This window comes from Ostrinia nubilalis, chromosome 11 (genome assembly GCF_963855985.1).
Source record: "Ostrinia nubilalis chromosome 11, ilOstNubi1.1, whole genome shotgun sequence".
Classification (NCBI taxonomy): Eukaryota; Metazoa; Arthropoda; class Insecta; order Lepidoptera; family Crambidae; genus Ostrinia; species Ostrinia nubilalis.
The window spans coordinates 16,667,453-16,685,846 of record NC_087098.1 but is presented as its reverse complement, the minus strand read 5'-3'; the positions used below and the strand labels follow the sequence as shown (position 1 = coordinate 16,685,846).

At 37.6% G+C, this 18,394-nt stretch overlaps 3 protein-coding genes and 1 long non-coding RNA gene across 4 annotated transcripts; 2 read left to right on the top strand and 2 right to left on the bottom strand.

The window, feature by feature from the left end:
- Positions 1–960: 960 nt before the first annotated feature.
- Positions 961–11,739, top strand: LOC135076395 (uncharacterized). The gene is made up of 10 exons (XM_063970887.1): positions 961–1,170; positions 1,686–1,836; positions 1,929–2,096; positions 2,322–2,485; positions 2,976–3,060; positions 4,255–4,318; positions 4,414–4,552; positions 10,744–10,854; positions 10,971–11,091; positions 11,606–11,739. Exons 1-10 carry the CDS (start codon positions 1,069–1,071, stop codon positions 11,659–11,661), a joined length of 1,161 nt encoding a protein of 386 aa, XP_063826957.1. The 5' UTR covers positions 961–1,068; the 3' UTR covers positions 11,662–11,739.
- LOC135076396 (uncharacterized) lies at positions 6,556–7,466 on the bottom strand. Its single transcript, XR_010258254.1, has 2 exons — positions 7,237–7,466; positions 6,556–6,718 (listed from the first exon to the last, which is right to left on the bottom strand). It is a non-coding gene; the product is annotated as an uncharacterized LOC135076396 (long non-coding RNA).
- Positions 11,740–11,783: 44 nt separating the features above from the next.
- Positions 11,784–12,311, top strand: LOC135076012 (cyclic pyranopterin monophosphate synthase-like). The gene has a single exon (XM_063970458.1). It carries the CDS (start codon positions 11,784–11,786, stop codon positions 12,309–12,311), a length of 528 nt encoding a protein of 175 aa, XP_063826528.1.
- Positions 12,312–15,102: 2,791 nt separating this feature from the next.
- Positions 15,103–16,127, bottom strand: LOC135076394 (prefoldin subunit 2). Its single transcript, XM_063970886.1, has 2 exons — positions 15,776–16,127; positions 15,103–15,685 (listed from the first exon to the last, which is right to left on the bottom strand). Exons 1-2 carry the CDS (start codon positions 15,922–15,924, stop codon positions 15,394–15,396), a joined length of 441 nt encoding a protein of 146 aa, XP_063826956.1. The 5' UTR covers positions 15,925–16,127; the 3' UTR covers positions 15,103–15,393.
- Positions 16,128–18,394: the final 2,267 nt, after the last annotated feature.

Below are 18,394 nucleotides of genomic sequence, written 5' to 3'. Positions count from 1 at the left end.
GACTACTCACAATGCAGATGAAGGCATCAAGAACTAGTTCTTTTGTTGGTGATATGTATTTAACTAATGCCCATGCATAAACCCCCTTATAACCAAATATTAAACCCGTATAGATAATGATCTACATGGATTTAATTGACTTCAATTAGCATTTTGTTTAGAAATGTTATTTTAAACCAGAGTTCATCAGGTGTTTAACTTTTTTGTATTATGGCACATATGGCTTGTTCGATGCGTCTTTAGATTCAGCTACCTCCGGTGTCTCCGGTCTCTTTTAACTGACTATAATATTGGTTGTACTGCAGGTAAGTACATTACTTTTAAAAGATAAAGGTAAAGGTTAAAGGTAAAATGGCTGTAGAATCTTTTTTCTCCTATGATATCATTTAGATTTGTTTATAGCTCACTAAATTTTATATTACCTACCTTGCATTCCTTGCACATCGGTGCAACTTTCGGCATCTTCTAGTGCATATGCCGGAAAAAGCGACATTTTTGGAAATAGCACTTTACAAACACAAAGTTTAGCTTTTAATTTAGCTGCTTAAGCTTGTAATCTTACAAAATTACAGATCTAGATAAGTTTTACTAATAAAACTATCCTAATTCAAGATTATTTTTCAGTTTTCTCGTATTGTTGTTTACACGGCTGTGTGTGGTTTTTTGGACTTTTTTTTTTTTGTCTGTCATTCATTTGTCACTTCGTGAGTCGTTTTTACTTACACTGCATAGCAAAGAAATAATAAAATGTATCGTTTGAGTCGATACAATTTTCACATTCTTTATAATTTTGTATAATTATATTATTACGTAGGTATTCACTTTATTCATTTACCTAATTAAATTTAGAATAGAAATCAATAAATCATTATTTGGTTATATTCAGATTCCATTGTTTGTAGAGGTCCTAACCGGTTCCTTACCGGTTACCGATTCCTTATCTTTTGTCTGCCACGTCACTAGCTAGTGATAATAAACTTCAAACAAAAACTTGTTTGCTGAAAAAATACTTTACAATTTTATTGTTACTAGTTATTTGCTAAAGGCAGCTCGTGTTATCAAGTTAATATGCGGGTTAATGTAATTATATTAAAATCGTTATCATGTGTGCCAAGGGTCGAGGCTGATGTTGCAAGATTTGCGGTGCGCTACAGAAGATTGTATACTGATGTAAGTTTTCAAAGAAAATAATGTGCATAATTTATTTACGTAATTTCTTGTAACTAATAATGTAGTAAGTTAGTACCTAATTTTAACCAATTTGCTTGGCTTCCAAATTGGAAATGTTAAAAGAAATGAAATATATTATGATTGGCTACAATGAGGCGGTACAGTACACTGCACAGTGTTTTATTTTGCCTTATAGAAACGGACAAAAAAGAAATTTGATTTGATTTGATTTGACATCCATGTTTTATTAATTCAATCGTTAGATATTACTATTATGTTTAAAATTGATAAAGGAACTAGTAGTTGTATTTTCTTAGTTTCGAAGAAATATTAGATATTGTGATTTTATAAAAAAAAAAACAGTTTAGAAGTATATTTAAAAAAAAAATTACATGACGTCAAAATTTTGTATATCAATTTTTTTTTAAATTATCTATAATACCTTAAAATATTACTTGCCTATCCCATAGGACGTCGTGTATGCTATGCTATAAATTGTGTATTTTTTATTACAGGTAAGCTCAGCGCCAGTAAGTTCCTCTATGGGGGAGCATCATGAGGCGTCACCGGCGACACCGGAAGGTGCACGGTCGCCGCTCACCGATTTGCTGGGTCGCCGCCACGATTACTTGCGAATTTCTTTGACCGAGCGGTGTAATTTGCGATGTCAGTTATTGCCTAAATGTTAATCATCCGTCAGGGTCTTTGCACAGTGCACGGAAGGGTGTTCAGCTTTGTGTTCGGTTGGCGTTGCGCAGGTCAGTACTGCATGCCCCCGGAGGGCGCGGCGCTGTCGCCCCGCGAGCGGCTGCTGTCGCGCGCGGAGCTGGCGCGGGCGGCGCGCGTGTTCGCGGCGCTGGGCGTGCGCAAGCTGCGCCTCACGGGCGGCGAGCCCACGCTGCGCGCTGACCTCGCCGACATCATACGTACGAACGAGTAACCCCGTTTACTACTATACTAATTCAGAAGTTATAGGTTATTGTGACTAATCTACCGTATGAATATTGATTCATGAAAGTAATAATGTTCCTTAAGACATTTGAACAAACTATTTTCCGATATTATTAATATTAACATGACAAAAGTTGAACAGTTACATTTGTACAGGTGGTTATGTCGCCAATTTTTAAACTCTATGTTTCAAAATACAGAGGACTTAACCAGCATAGAAGGGATAAAAACGGTCAGCATGACCACGAACGGGCTGGTGCTGACGCGGCGCCTGCCCGCGCTGCAGCGCGCCGGGCTGGCCGCGCTCAACGTGTCGCTCGACTCGCTGCGCGCCGAGCGCTACGAGCACATGGCGCGCCGCCCGGTGAGTGCCAGGACTGGGCTTATTCCACTATTCCCCGTTGACAATCCCCGTTAACGCCAATTGGAGGCTTATAATGGGGAATAATGAACTAAAAAGTTCACTAATCCCCGTTGACGGGGATTGTCAACGGCTAATAGTGGAATAAGCCCAGGACTGATCTAGGCCGCTGGAGCTGCACGCCGAATGGGCTGGTGTACTCGGTGACGAGCACTGACACACACCGTGTGACTAGGAAACATTAAAATTAAACGAACTGAAAGTTGGTTATTTTTTAAAATATCAAATTGACTTTTGTTCGTTTCTAAAGTCATGTGTTTGTAATGTAAATTAATGCATGTTGTTTTCTGTAACGACAGGTAGATAAGAATTAATTTATTTTATGCTACTGACTTACATTTATTTCCTTTGGTAAGTAACCGATTATCTCAAGTGTATTTTACACGTGTCATGTCATGGAAGTGAAATGTAGCAAATTTTATTTTTCATATAGGGACTGTCGCGGGTCCTGGCGGGCGTGGACCTCGCCCTGCAGCTGGGATACCGCCCTCTTAAAATTAATACCGTGCTCATGAAGGGTAAGCATAAAACCCGACCGGTCCATTTGTAAATGCTCCAATTATACCGGTCTTTAATTATCACGTTTCGTTTTAAGAAACTAGCCTATTCTTGTCAAATGCAATCGCCACTTGAATACCATGTTGTATCACATGTTACCTGTACCTCTAGCACGAAAAGTTTTCGACTTCGAATCGTTAGCGTATTGGAATCGCCATAAAAAAAAAGTATCAAAACTTTAACAGCGCCCCTATGAACTTGACGTAAAGTGAACTCAGTATGAGAAATGGTAGAACGAAAATAATTTTGACAGTCGAGATCGTCATACTGATTATCGTTGAATTCGAATTCTGGGAATACGCAAACGATTCGAAGACGAAAGATTTTCGTGCTAGCCACACTGTGCGCAGCCTCCGAGAGACTGGTTTCCTCGCGAGGTTGCATGAGTGTGTGGTCGGTCACTCGCATTGAATTTTGGTTAACTTCCTCGAAGATTCCGCCGAAACGCCGAAGCGAGTAGTAGTGTATTTATTTATTTATTCAGGTCTCTAAACAATTTATTGTACAATTTAATTCAAATTGTTTATTTGCGTACTAAGTGTAGGTACATATAGGTCTTATCACTAATACATGAGTGTGCTTATTAGGTACTTACTAATGCCCGTATTCACAAACATTTCTATGAGGTCTCACAGTGCGTGGACGCACAGGGTGACACACGAACCAATCACAGAGCTCTATTCAACGCTGTGCGTTCGATTTGTTGCTTCACTTAAGCAAGCATCGTTTGTGAATACGGGTGTTAGTTACCTAGATAAGGCATTGCAAAGGTTTGTATAGGAGGGCTACGTTATTTATTTGATACTTAATTTCGGTGTGACGCCGCCGCGGCATTCTGTTTCGCCGGATGAACTAGGTAGGTACATGTAATAAATTATGCGTTACCTTCTAAACGAGTAGGTAGCCTATCATTACCGTCACGCAACACAGAATACAATTTATTTTGTTTGTTGACCTTCGTTCATTATAACAACCAGCTGTATAAAGAATTTACCACACCAGATGCGTTTCTGTGGTCACCGCAGTCCACATCCAGTGTGTCAATTCCTTAAGAAAGCGACGGGAAATCGCTTGTTGCTTTTGGATAGGTTTGTTTTATTACAACAAGAATATGCAATTGCTAAATCTTAATAATAAAATAATGCATTTTTCAGGCTTCAACGATGATGAAATTTGTGATTTCGTGGAGTACACACGGGACCGTGAAATCGAAGTCAGGTAAACGAGATTAAGTACGACGACGTCAAGCAGCGTATCTGCCGACAAAAGAGCACCCGAAGTCGAGACGGTAATCGCGAACGCCTCCGCCGCAGGTTCATCGAGTTCATGCCGTTCAGCGGCAACGCGTGGGACGACAGCAAGCTGGTGCCGTACCGCGCCGCGCTGCGCGCCGTGCTGCGCCGCCACCCCGACCTGCGTCCGCTGGCGCCGCGCGCCAACGACACTGCGCGCGTGAGCACATTCGGTTTAAAAAAACTCATTAAAACTCATTTATTTCTGTAAATAGGCTTAAAAAAAGACACTTTTACACGTCCCAGTATTAACCCTACCACTGCTTCAGGACAATAAATGGGCCAGTGCTGAGAAGAAGCAGCGCACAGTGGTCTGAAAATGAAGCTCCCATACCATAGAAACTTAATGTCAGAAATTAATAAATAAAAATATGTATTGTGTTTAGTATACCTCCCTTTGTTTTACTAATATAGTATGAAGGGTATGAGTAGCTCCATGTGTGAGAAAAAAAATATTTTAATTTTTTTTGTATGGAAAAAAACACTTAAAGTGGATTTTTTTTAAACTGAATAGAACTGAAGGGCTGGTACTCACATGAGCTATTGCACCATACACGGCGATCAAGATGACATACAATTCTTGTGCCTTTGGGTGCCGCTTTGCATGTACCAAGCTTTGGAAATTTTGAATTTTCGGTAGGTGATTTTTCAAGTCTTTGATGTTATTTTATGAAGTTATTAACCGCTTTTAATACGAGAATAGTATGTAAATTAATACTCATATAACTAGGAATATACTAGGGATATTTTGAAATATTTTTTATTTTGAAAATATAAAAAAATAAAACGTTTAATCATTGAATGAAGTAACCAACCAGTTGGTAACTGACATTGTTATTAGTTCATCATTTCAGCCATAGGACGTCCACTGCTGAACATAGGCCTCCCCCAATGCTTTCCATGTTGATCGATTAGCAGCGGCCTGCGTCCAGCGCTTCCCTGCTACCTTTACGATGTCGTCCGTCCACCTTGTAGGTGGACGTCCCACGCTGCGTTTTCCGGTACGCGGTCTCCATTCCAGAACCTTTCTGCCCCATCGGCCGTTAGTTCTGCGTACTATGTGCCCTGCCCATTGCCACTTCAGCTTGCTAATCCGTCGGGCTATGTCAGCGACTTTGATTCGTTTACGGATCTCCTCATTTCTGATTCGATTTCGCAAAGAAACACCAAGCATAGCCCTCTCCATAGCACGCTGTGCAACTTTGAGCTTCTGTATAAGGCCTATAGTGAGAGGCCACGTTTCCGAGCCATAAGCTATCACTGGTAAAACACATTGGTTATACACTCTAGTCTTCAGGCATTGACGTATTTTGGACGAAAAGATGTTGCGTAGTTTCCCGAACGCTGCCCAGCCGAGTTGGATTCGACGATTGACCTCCTTCTCAAATTGGACCTACCTAGCTGGATCGTTTGTCCGAGGTAGACATACTTGTCGACAATCTCGAGAATTGAGCTCCCAACTGAAACTGGGTAAGGCGCAACATGGACATTCGACATAAGCTTCGTTTTGTCCATGTTCATCCTCAGACCTACCTGTTGGGAAACTCGATTAAGGTCTTCGAGCATTGTGCCAAGATCTTCCAAGGATTCTGCCATATCCACAATATCGTCGGCAAACCGAAGGTGTGTGATGTACTCGCCATTAACGATTCTGCCATATCCACAATATCGTCGGCAAACCTCAGAATACAGAACAAACCAGAAGGAGTGTTCGATAACATTTCTACGCGGCAACTTGTGTCCAAAATACTTCCCCTCCCGCGCCCCTCTACCCCCTTTAGTGTTACTAGCGCCGTGTGACACCCCCATTTTTGGGGTAAAATTATGTAATTTTTTAAAGAGATGTTAAACAAGTAAAAAATAAGTAAGTGAAATAAGTACACACGGCCAGTGTTAACTATCCATTTCCGTTTTTGCTCTCGCTCTTATCAAATGGTGATTCTTTGCGATAGAACGAGACGACATGACTGGCCATAGGCATAGATAGTACCTACCTACCTATGAATTTAATTTTTACTCCGAAGTAACTAAGTGTAAGATGATTATTTATTTCTATTAAATAGTGTAATATATGTACTATATTTTATGTAGGTATAATATGTTATTTAAAAGTCAATTACAAAAGTCGAATATAAATTTTAGAATGCCAAGTAAAACAAAAAAGAAACTTAAGGTTCTTTATTATGTAAACATATCGACAACAAAACATTTGTTTACGGCGCAGTAGTGCTTTTAGTTTAACTTTTCTTGGAGTCAAAAACAGAATCCAAATCAAAAACATCACCAATACTTAAATTTGATTGCGAGGCAACTCTGGCTGTGTATCCTGAAAAAAAATCAGAGTAAGTATGTAAGCAATAATTAATTACTTAAAATTATTATTAAATATACAAATATTGCTGCTGCTGATCTGTTGATACCAATGCCTTACTTTTGAATAAATGGGAAAGTATGAAATTCACGATAGTAATTTATTATCTCCTCATTATTAGGGAGTAATATTATAAATTAATTCAATATATTGAAATCAAATCAAAATCAAAAATATTTATTCAGTTTAGACCACAAGTGGCACTTATAATTTAATTAATCAGGTTGTCATGTCATGGATGAAATTACACTAAAAACTAATTAAAACAAAAAGGATGGGGAAAATATTCCATTATTCTGTGGTAACGCTAACAAAATTAACGCGTGAATTTTTTATAAGTAGACAAATGTAATTCAATATAAAAAAGTAGGGTAAAATATTCCGTTGACCTGTGGCAACACTTACAAAATACAACCGTGATTTTTTTTGAAAATTATTATTTAATTAAAATGAATTGGAAATGTGCTACTTACGGATAAAACATGATCCCATGCACTTTCTTCGTAATTCCAGTAGCATTCTTACATGTTGGAACGGCACAAGACGGCATAATTTAATTATAAAGTGTCAATCTGACGGATATGTAAACAATGCGCGCGCCGGCCATTGACTGATTGCTCTAAAGTCAAAGTAGTGCGATTTGGAGTACTTTATATGAATACACATTTACGCCCGTTGACGGTTTCTGGTTTGTTCCGTATTCTGAGCGGCAAACCGAAGGTGAGTGATGTACTCACCATTAATGTTTATGCCGAATCCTTTCCATTCCAGGAGTGTTATTAGTTACTAACCTGCTAATGACGTTTTAATGAAAATAATAGAAATCAATATTGATTAAATAAAGAATTTAAAAAATCGAACTGCCTAATAGGCCAGTAGAATTACATTTGAAATCGGAAATAATTCCTACAAAAGATTTTATTGTTTTAATAGCTTCATTTGTTACCCATTAAGACTACCTAAATTTTCGACTTAGACGGAGTTGTGCTTAACCCATATATGCCCAGAGGCACGAAAACGACCCAATGGTACATGTTCTCTTGCGATGCCAATTACAAAAAAACTGTACGTTTGTTTTCTGTTTTAGCGCTATAAATATAACGTTGAAAGAACTTCCTAATCAAATATAACAGTTACTAAGTTCGTACGCCGCCACTTTTTTTAGAATTTGAAATTGAATTTCACTAATTTTTTTGTTGTTGAAATTAGTGCACCCAGTCTTACAAAAATGTAAATATTCTTTTATGTATTCTGTTTTAAACGATTATTGCGATTGAAATATTGAAATGAATATATTTCCAAGGTAAATAACTAAGAAGTGTTATGAAAATATAAATATGTGCTTTGTTATTTTTTGCAAAAGTTCTGTTGGTCGAAAACGACCGCATGGGCATATATGAGACCAGAATGTAGATTTTCATTGTATAAAGTATTTCAAATAAAAGTCGTGTTTATTATATAATTAGTTTAAAATTTCATCAAATTGTAGCAAATAGTGTAAAATAATGTTATTTGGTTAATTTAGGACCTTGAATAATTACACAGTTAGTACAATTTAGGCACGAAATTCTGCAAAACACTTGTTTGTTTTTGCGTAAAGCACAATTCTTACGATTCTGACTGGTGAGGATCAAATGCTCAACACCATACAGCCTTTTAGAGGTATATTAGAGGGCACTGGGCGTGTAGAAGGTCCAGGCTGAGTTCGAGGAGATCCATTTGTAAGAAGCGAATTTCTAGTAATTTACCTTCGAAACTTCAAAGTGTCTACGGATGCTTCAAGGGATCTCGCTATTTCGGCAAAGTTATTCATGGGAAGGAAAAAAATGGTTCTAATGTTTTTGACATGGTTGATTGATGTCACCGTCAATAATAACTCTGGAGTTTCGAAGGTCAATTGCTAGAAATTTGCTTCCAAAATATAGATCTCCTTGAACTCAGTCTACCTTCAACACACCCAGTGCCGTCTAATATACCACTAAGTGTAAGGCGATATGGTGCTGAGCATTTGATTGATCCTCACCGGTCAGATTCGTAGAAATTGTGCAGTATGCAAACACATAACTGTGAAGAAATGCAGCAAGTGTAGTGTAAATCTCCATGACAAATGTTTTGAGGCCTAAATTGTACTAACTGTATTATTATTTAAGTTCCTATATAAACCAAATATGATTGTTATACACTATTTGCTATATTCTGTTCAAATTTGTAAACTAATTATATAATAAATACGACTATTATTTGAAAATACTTTATACTATGAAAACCTACATTGTAGTCTCATATATGCCCAGGCGGTCGTTTTCGACCGACTGAAAAAAAAATAGTTCCAAATCCTGAAATCCAAAAACTCATCTTGGTTCATGATTATGGGCCTATATAGAGTAAATATGCCAATATACATAAAAATCTGGGACCTAAATAGTTCTGGGCATATATGGGTTAAGTGGTGGGGGCCCCCGAAAGGGGCGTTTTTTCGGTTTTACGGTTATATCGCGTAAAGGACTTACCCTATCGTAAAAGTACAAAATGTACGTATAATTATTGACCCTGTCTACGTCCAATGACTCGTCACTCGCAGGCTCCCAAGCCTTGTAAAGGGCCGACTCAACCAGTTTAACCCTGTCAAGGCTTAAGAGGTGGATGCACCTATCCTTGTTCGTCCTAGCCGTTCCTTAACTGCGGTTACTGCACCTCTTCCTCGGTTGAGGCGATCCTTTTCAAAACTTGGAATCCTGCGGGTATCGAGCCATTGGACGTGGAGAGGATCATTAATTATACGTACATTTTGTACTTTTTCGAAGATAAGCACGAGAACAGTTTGTCCAAAACATATGAATTTGGTCTTATTCAATGCAGGATTAAATGCTCTTCATCCGTCATAAAGACCAGTTTTCGATAGGGTAAGTCCTTTACGCGATATAACCGTAAAACCGAAAAACGCCCCTTTCGGGGGCCCCCACCACTTAAGCACAACTCCGTCGAAGTCGAAAGTTTAGGATAGTCTTAATGAGTAACAAATGAAGCCATTAAAACAATAAAATATTTTGTAGGAATTATTTCCGATTTCAAATGTAATTCTACTGGCCTATTAGGCAGTTCGATTTTTTAAGTTGTTTATTTAATCAATATTGATTTCTATTATTTTCTTTAAAAGTCATTAGCAGGTTAGTAACTACTAACAATGTCAGTTACCAACTGGTTGGTTACTTCATTCAATGATTAAACGTTTTATTTTTTTATATTTTCAAAATAAAAAATATTTCAAAATATCCCTAGTGTATTCCTAGTTATATGAGTATTAATTTACATACTATTCTCGTATTGAAAGCGGTTAATAACTTCATAAAATAACATCAAAGACTTGAAAAATCACCTACCGAAAATTCAAAATTTCCAAAGCTTGGTACATGCAAAGCGGCACCCAAAGGCACAAGAATTGTATGTCATCTTGATCGCCGTGTATGGTGCAATAGCCCATGTGAGTACCAGCCCTTCAGTTCTATTCAGTTTAAAAAAAATCAACTTTAAGTGTTTTTTTCCATACAAAAAAAATTAAAATATTTTTTTTCTCACACATGGAGCTACTCATACCCTTCATACTATATTAGTAAAACAAAGGGAGGTATACTAAACACAATGCATATTTTTATTTATTAATTTCTGACATTAAGTTTCTATGGTATGGGAGCTTCATTTTCAGACCACCGTGCAGCGCAAGAAACTCAGTCACTATTGTCAGCCTCTTTTTCAAAGGTTTACATGCTTTAAAATGTACAAAGTTATAAATATTTATGCGAGCTAGGCAGTAACGTATCCCAAACATTTTTATCTTTTAAATAATCATCGACTTTATAGTAGCCCTTTTTCATTAAATTTCTTAACTGTTGTTGTTTTTTTACTATTTATTTTACCCGGCTACGGCGAAGGGTTTTTTTGCTGTTGCTGTCTAGTTAGCGATTCCGTGTCTTGCCGGGCAGGTGTGGCAGGTGCCGGGCTACGCGGGCAGCGTGGGCTTCATCGCGTCCATGACGCAGCAGTTCTGCGGCTCCTGCAACCGCCTGCGTCTCACCGCCGACGGGAACCTCAAGGTGACGGGTGGCGACGTCAGACTTGCATCTGAGCTACGATCTATCCGTGTGGCATCGCTTGAAGCTCGGAAGATTTCCTGCATTTCTAATTAAAAATAAAATAATTTTTGATGTAGGTATGCCTGTTCGGGGCCGCGGAGGTGTCCCTGCGCGACGCGATGCGCGCGGGCGCCGACGACGCGCGCCTGGAGCAGCTCGTGCGCGCCGCGCTGCGCAACAAGAAGCCGCAGCACGCCGGTCAGTGCCGGCCCTCTCACACCACACTCCACACGCGTCCGTGCGACCCTGAAGACGAACGTTCCCAAAAAAAAATTCTACACAGCAACGATACAAAAAAATATTTTTCTTATATTATACATCTACACTAATATTATAAAGAGGAAAACTTGGTTTGTTTGTTTGGTTGTAATGAATAGGCTCAAAAACTACTAGACCGTTTTTAAAAATTCTTTCACCATTCGAAAGCTACATTATCCACGAGTAACATAGGCTACATTTTATTTTAGAAAAAAATATGGTTCCGTAAAATATGTAGATAATGTAGTCCACGCGCGCGAAGCCGCAGGCGGAAAGCTAGTATTTTAATATTTAGACAGTCTGATAAAAAGCACGTTCTGCAGTGACACGAAGACAAAAGTATCTATATTTTATTAAAACACACTTTCGAGGGCTCATCGGGGACGCACCCACAACGGAACGTTCGATTTCCGGGTCAAATTCACAATGCGTTCTGTTCTGTTAACGTTTATAGGTATGCAGAATCTCGCCAAGATGAAAAACCGGCCGATGGTTCTGATCGGTGGATAACGGCCGGGGTCCGGGCCGCCCCGTCCGCTCGCCCGGCGGCCGCGCGCTGCTACTCCACGCGCGCGGGCGCGGACGACGACGCCGGCGCCTTCTCGCACCTGGACGCCGCGGGGCGCGCGCGCATGGTGGACGTGGGCTCGAAGCCGGTGACGGCGCGCGCCGCCGAGGCCGAGTGCCGGCTGCACGTGGGCGCGCGCCTGCTGCGGCTGCTGCGCGACGCGCGCCTGCCCAAGGGCGACGCGCTGACCGTGGCGCAGGTGGCGGGCGCGCTGGCCGCCAAGCGCACGGCCGAGCTCATCCCGCTGTGCCACCCGCTGCCGCTGGACTGCGCGCGCGTGCGCGTGGAGCTGCCGGCGGGCGCGGGCGGCGCGCTGCGCGTGGCGTGCGAGGTGCGCGTGACGGCGCGCACGGGCGCGGAGATGGAGGCGCTGACGGGCGCGGCGGTGGCGGCGCTGGCGCTCTACGACATGTGCAAGTCGGTGGACCGCGACATGCGCATCACGGACCTGCGCGTGGTGCGCAAGTCGGGCGGCCGCAGCGGCGAGTGGCCGCCGCCCGCCGCCCCTGCGCCGCCCGCCGCCGCCGCCACCCCCGCCGAATCTGACCCCGGTCCCGAGATATATGCCCCAACCAATTTTCCTCACCTTTAGAGCCGCTTCTGATACTTAAAAGTATAATTTTGTAGCCGACTCCACACGGTTGAAGCGAACGATAAGTCCTCGCGACACTACTGACTGCTATATATTTCTATGAAATTGCTATTAGTGACACGTCGATAAAAGTTTCATAGGAAAGCATGTATCGTCGTAGTATAGTGCAGCTGCGCGCTTCGAGCTTGTACCACTATACAGGGTGGAATTTTGTAATGCCACCTGGAGGGAAAGTACTCTTAATACTGCAGATAGAAAATTTTACTCAAAGAAAACATTCCTTTATTTTTGAAAAGAAAGAGAACTGCATTCAAAGATTTTCTAAAAAATTTCGAAAATTCACCAACATACAATTTTCTGCAAATATTTAAAATAATTTAAGATTTCATGGTTTTCCTTTCATTTGATTTATCAAGTTTGTTAGAGAGATTTCATCCTTATACTTAACCCTAATGATCGATGCAATAAAATACAGGGTGTAATTTTTAACAAATTTTAGTTGGTTCGATTCCCGGGTGTGGCAGCAAATTTTCAGAAATCCTTGAATGCAGTTTTTATCTCTTTTCCTAAATTAAGAAATGTTTCCTTGTAGTAAAATTTTCTATCTACAGTATTAAGAGTACTTTCCCTCCAGGTGGCATTACAAAATTCCACCCTGTATACTGCTCCACTCTACTGATTCTACTGCAGCTCAAACACACAGAATATTATGTTAATGGCCCTGTTAACTACACTGCTAAGTATAATGTATCTTAAACTAGGTATGTGATATTGTTCGAATAACAAAAGATGTGTAAACACATCAAGTATTCTGTGATTCCATTAATCATTATGGGCTCTTTCGCACAGCAACATCAGTTTTTTGTTAGTACTGTTTTTTTCAGAATCTTTTAATACTAACATTCACATGAACATCCCGTTTTAAACAGGATCCAGTTTACAACTTATAATTTTTTAATAGAAGTGTTCCCACTAGCAGTTTCTTGCAAATTTTTTTGCAACTGCCAAAAAATGGGATGTCAAAACATAAGTACTTTCTGCAGGATCCTGCACTGGACTGCCATGGGAAAGGGCCCTAAGCTAATTTAAGCATTAAAGTATACATCTATTGTTGTTATAAAATATTTTATTTGTAGATAATATTTTCATATTTTGTATACATGAAAAATATAATTGGTTTTTATTATGTATCACATGTTTTTAGTTCATCTTTAATACTCCCTTTCATATGAATGCATCAATAATGTCTATGATGCCTTATCATGCCTGGACGGTTCTATATTGGCTCACATAAAATTCTAAATCCTATTCTTTGTCTTACTACCGATTTGTGTTCATAATAATCTCTCTTCATAATTTTATTTTTCATACTTTTTTTATTCATACATTTTTATTACTACCATCGGAGCTCATAACAGTTAGTAATCATAATTTTTTTATCAATACTGTTACTACCAAGAACCATTTAAAATACATAATTTTTATTTTCAGATCTTTTTTCTTCATAACATTCATTGATCATATTGTTTTAATTAATAATGTTGTTACTAAGAACATACTTCAACTCATAAAGTTGTTGTTCAGAATAATTTACTTTATAACAGACATACTCGTATCTTTAAAAAAATCATATATAATTTAATAGAGTAGATAAGCATGCAGAGCATGCAGCATGCATTGGTATCTCCTCGTCTCCGGCTTTTAAATTACACTCTAGGGGTAGGGCAGACAAGACTACGTGGAGTCGGTTTTGCAGCGATTCGAAGATGTATCCAACAATTTATCTACAAGATGAATTGCTGAAAAATATGGTTTGGCTTGAAAAAATTGATAAAAATTCAAACGCAAATACAAAAAATGAAAATCCTACGTTAAATCTACTAGTGAAAATGTTAATTGTAAGGAAATAGATACAACTTTAGGGAAGAATAACCAACAGCTATTTGAACATTCTGAGTAACCACTTGAACTGATATCAAAGAAGATAAAAAACTAAATACATATAAAATTCAAAATTTTGCCTTGACACATCAACAACAGCTCAAGAAATATTTGATAATTTATGTTAATAAGGCCAAACGCAATTTATTTTGAAATTTTGAAGACTGTACTACTAGTGTCTACTAGAATTTAAGTTTAATGTTTTGTTTTGTTTATTTAAAGCCTATTTTGTCATTTTAAAATTGATTATTTTGGTTTAAGATACTGGGCAATTACTGTGCTTTGATGTGGGCAATTAGTGTAAGTAATGGGCAATGACTGTACTTTTTGGAGGATTTTAAATTTATTTCAATATTTTCTAAGTTACGTAAGTTTTAACTAAAAACTGTTAATATTCTGTTTAACAGTTTATTGAGTTATAAGAAAAAAGTCATAAATGGTCGATAATTAAAATACTTTCTTTAATTTTTCATCTCAATGTGTTTGAAATCTTTAAGTGGGCAATAGCTATACGGTTTACCCTATTAGGATACATCACATTTATGAATATTATAGTTATTTATTCGAATGATTATGAGTTTCGATCATTAGTATAGAAAAATATATGAAAACAAATATTAGTAAAAACTAAGTGTATGATTAGTGATATTATGAATATCAATGATTATGTTTTTAAATATGTAGGTTTTAAATTTTTTATGAAGAATGATCATTATGATATCAAATTGTATGAGAAATATTTTCGGACCTCCAATGATAGGAATTGAAAAGTTATGTAAGAAAATGCGCTACCTGCCTGGACATTACACTTGTAAAGAAATTTACAAAGATACATAAATAAAAAATAAAATAAAATTTACTCAAATATTTATTTCAACTTCAATAGAATTTACATGCCATGGCAGCTTTTGATCAGGATAATCATAGATTATCAATTTTATTGCAATCTTGGTAAATGAGTATTTAGTAAAGTAGATATACCTGCCAAAGTATCCGTGGTTTAAATATAATTAGCAAATTAAATAGCACAAGCACTTGGATTAGTATTTTCAAACTTAAATGTTGAAATATTTTAGAATACTTTCTTAAATAGGTTAAATACTCAAAAGTTATAAATTGTTCATACTTATTAATTCTTCAATTAAGCACTAGCCACTAGGACGTTTGATTTTGCAGGTTGCTCAGGAGTTTCTTCAGCTGGTGGTCGGTCAGCTCGCTGAACACGTATATCGTGGCACTCAATGTAATCATTAATTTCTTGCCCTTTCTTTGTCAATTGTTCATGTAAAGCCTGCAAAGCCTTTGGCAAACGTTCCCGGTTAGTTTCGAGCTCTGGCAAGACATCGGCCACCGTTCGCTCCACTAGGACACCGCCAACCATTCGGAAACACTTTCGAGATCCATCGACACCTTTTAGGGTTTCAATTACAATTCTGTGAACAATAATATTTATTTAAATAATGAGAATTGGTACCTACTTACTGTTGTTATTTAAGTTAATGAACAATTTATACTTCACACACTTGTGTTCATTTAGATCCATTTCAAGTTCTGATATTTTGTTAGCGAGTTGCCTTTGTTCGGTGCGGAGTGTTTGAAATCCTGCAAAGATCTCTTCACTGGATTTGGGCTTTCCACCTTTTGATGTTGATGTCGAAGCGCTTGTGGCCATGATTGTAAGAAATTACTTTTTTGTTTTACACTTTTACAGTACACGAGCTCTTTTATTTGAATTCTACAGTCCAGACCCTAATTAAATCAGAATACTTCAAGATTTTTGTAACACATTTATTTGTGTAATGCGATACTTGAATCCATTGAATCAAAATTGAGCAAGCAAATTTTGAGGTTAAACTTAAGTGATGTACGTACGCTACACTAACATCGCGATGTAAATACCGATTACCGGTACCGAGATTATGAAATATATAAATTGTAGACTGACAGGAATAATGCCTTTGCTTAATCATGCAAAAGGAATAAAAGAATGATGAATGGTATGTATCCACGCTCTTTGATGCACACGCTATCAAACGATTCTGTCCCCTGGAAAAGTTGCAATTTTTGGTCGAATCAAAAATTAAATCCGTCATCATAACTCCATACAAAAAAACGCTTTTCGACTGGTTTGTGATTATAATGTGCACTTTGTCCAAAGATATGGACATAGAGTATAGTACTTATACCAAAAGGAAGTCCCGTCTGTGCTTATATCAAAGAGCATAAAAGAGTAAGAGACGGCACTCCATAGATATTTTTTGAGCTCACGCACACATATGCATTTTAGAGAACGACCCGCAAATCTTTACCAACCGCACAAACTACAGGCGGAGCTACCAACATAATGCCTTATTTTCTGACAGTATTAGTGACGTTCGTAATAACTTATCGATTATCGATACTTTGCTAGGGTTGTAATTGCATATCGATATCTAGTATAGGAACCTTCAATATTTTAATGATTACTATTTTTATTTTATACTATGTGTAAGTAAAACGAAGTTTTGTAACGTAAATTATTTATTTCGAAATAAAATAGGTATATTACAATAAGTATTGAACATGACATAGCAGTTGTAGGCATGAGGAATTATTGAAAATTATAACAAAGTACAGAAATGATAATTTTGTAAACTTTTATTTTCACAACTTTTTCTAAGAAAAAATAGGATTTTTATTTATAAACATCTTTAATTTTCTTATCAGCTGATCGAACCTCAGCCTCAAGATTACTTTTCAATGCTTTGTTGCTGTGCTTTTTTACTTTTGTCAGCAAAATTGTTTTCACTTTTTATGAAGCTGTCATTAATGATTTTACAACTTTTTCTTAGAAAAAGGTAACTTAATATTTTAAACATCTTATCATAAATTTCTTTATTATGTTGTTGACATTTAAACCAACTAAAATTACAATTTGTACTCAACATTAAGAAAATGAATTTTCCAACATTTTCCATATCGGTCGGCAATATGGTCATGATAAAATTGTTTAGCTTCATTTACGGTGGTACATAATTGAATTGTTGGATAAACGAGACTTTTTTTATCATGCCACCATTCGCGAAGAGATATATATGCATACAAATCATTGTCAACAGGAGTTTTCACGCTCAAACACTCTTCACAAATTAAACAAGAACTGTTCTGTAATAGTTTGGCAGCTAAATACCCGCTTACATATACTACTGGTTGGTTTTCAAGGCTACACAAATTTTCAATGGGCTGTTCTAAGTTTTCAGGGTCCGGGATAGACAACACAGGATAAAATTCAGTGTCTGTGGAATCTTGAACATTAATTTTTATTTCTGTTGTTTTTAAATTAGTTTTTAAAATGTCTTTATATTCCAGCATATGTTTATTGTTGTCTGCTTCACAATTAGCACTTCTGCTATGAGGCACTTTCAGCCCAGTAACCATGCTTGTTTTAAGCGCTGCAGTAAAGTGCGTGATAGTGGGATTTCTATTGGTTACACTGTGTTGCCTAATGATTCCAAATAAGTTTTCCAGAGAGTCTTGGTTAAACTGTCTAAGGTTCATATATTTAAACCCTTCATTCTTTAACTTTTCCCAAATATCGTTTAAGGATTTGATAGATATTTGATATCCCTTTACGCATTTAACATTTTTTAGTATCGTGTTTTCTGCTGTTATAAATTTTATGGTTTTTAACTTATCAGTATAAAAGGTCCAAGACTCAATGTGATTACTTGATGTGGAAACATTTTCCCGGATCCCTTTCTTTACGTCATTTAAAGATGATGGACCATTTGTACAATCAAATAGTTTATCTAACTGTTCAATCACAAATGCTGTATCATTGCAATCAGAAACTTCTTTCCATGCCATCATTTTTAAAATAGCTGCCACGGTATTACTCAGAGCATGCGCAGCATACTTCACCCTCATCTTAGTTTTGAATGTTGGATTTACAATGGTACTATTCAGTTTTTTAAAATTTAAAAAAATTCTGTTGTGTTCTTCTGCAACTACCAAATGCCTCCATTGTGCAATTTTTCCATCGAAAGACATATTTCCACTTTTAAAGAAATTGTTTCGTAATGATTTGAACAAGTGAGGGATGTCATAGATTATAAAAATTTTGTCATTATTTACAGAGAAAAAGTTGCTATCTATGCCTTGTC

Excerpts from the sequence above, each read along its gene's own strand:
- LOC135076395 (XM_063970887.1), top strand. The coding sequence starts at position 1,069 with ATGCGGGTTAATGTAATTATATTAAAATCGTTATCATGTGTGCCAAGG. Across the intron at positions 1,837-1,928 it reads CGAGCGGTGTAATTTGCGAT|GTCAGTACTGCATGCCCCCG; the intron begins GTCAGTTATTGC and ends GGCGTTGCGCAG. Across the intron at positions 2,097-2,321 it reads TGACCTCGCCGACATCATAC|AGGACTTAACCAGCATAGAA; the intron begins GTACGAACGAGT and ends TTCAAAATACAG.
- LOC135076012 (XM_063970458.1), top strand. The coding sequence starts at position 11,784 with ATGGTGGACGTGGGCTCGAAGCCGGTGACGGCGCGCGCCGCCGAGGCC.
- LOC135076394 (XM_063970886.1), bottom strand. The coding sequence starts at position 15,924 with ATGGCCACAAGCGCTTCGACATCAACATCAAAAGGTGGAAAGCCCAAA. Across the intron at positions 15,686-15,775 it reads ATGGATCTAAATGAACACAA|AATTGTAATTGAAACCCTAA; the intron begins GTGTGTGAAGTA and ends TATTGTTCACAG.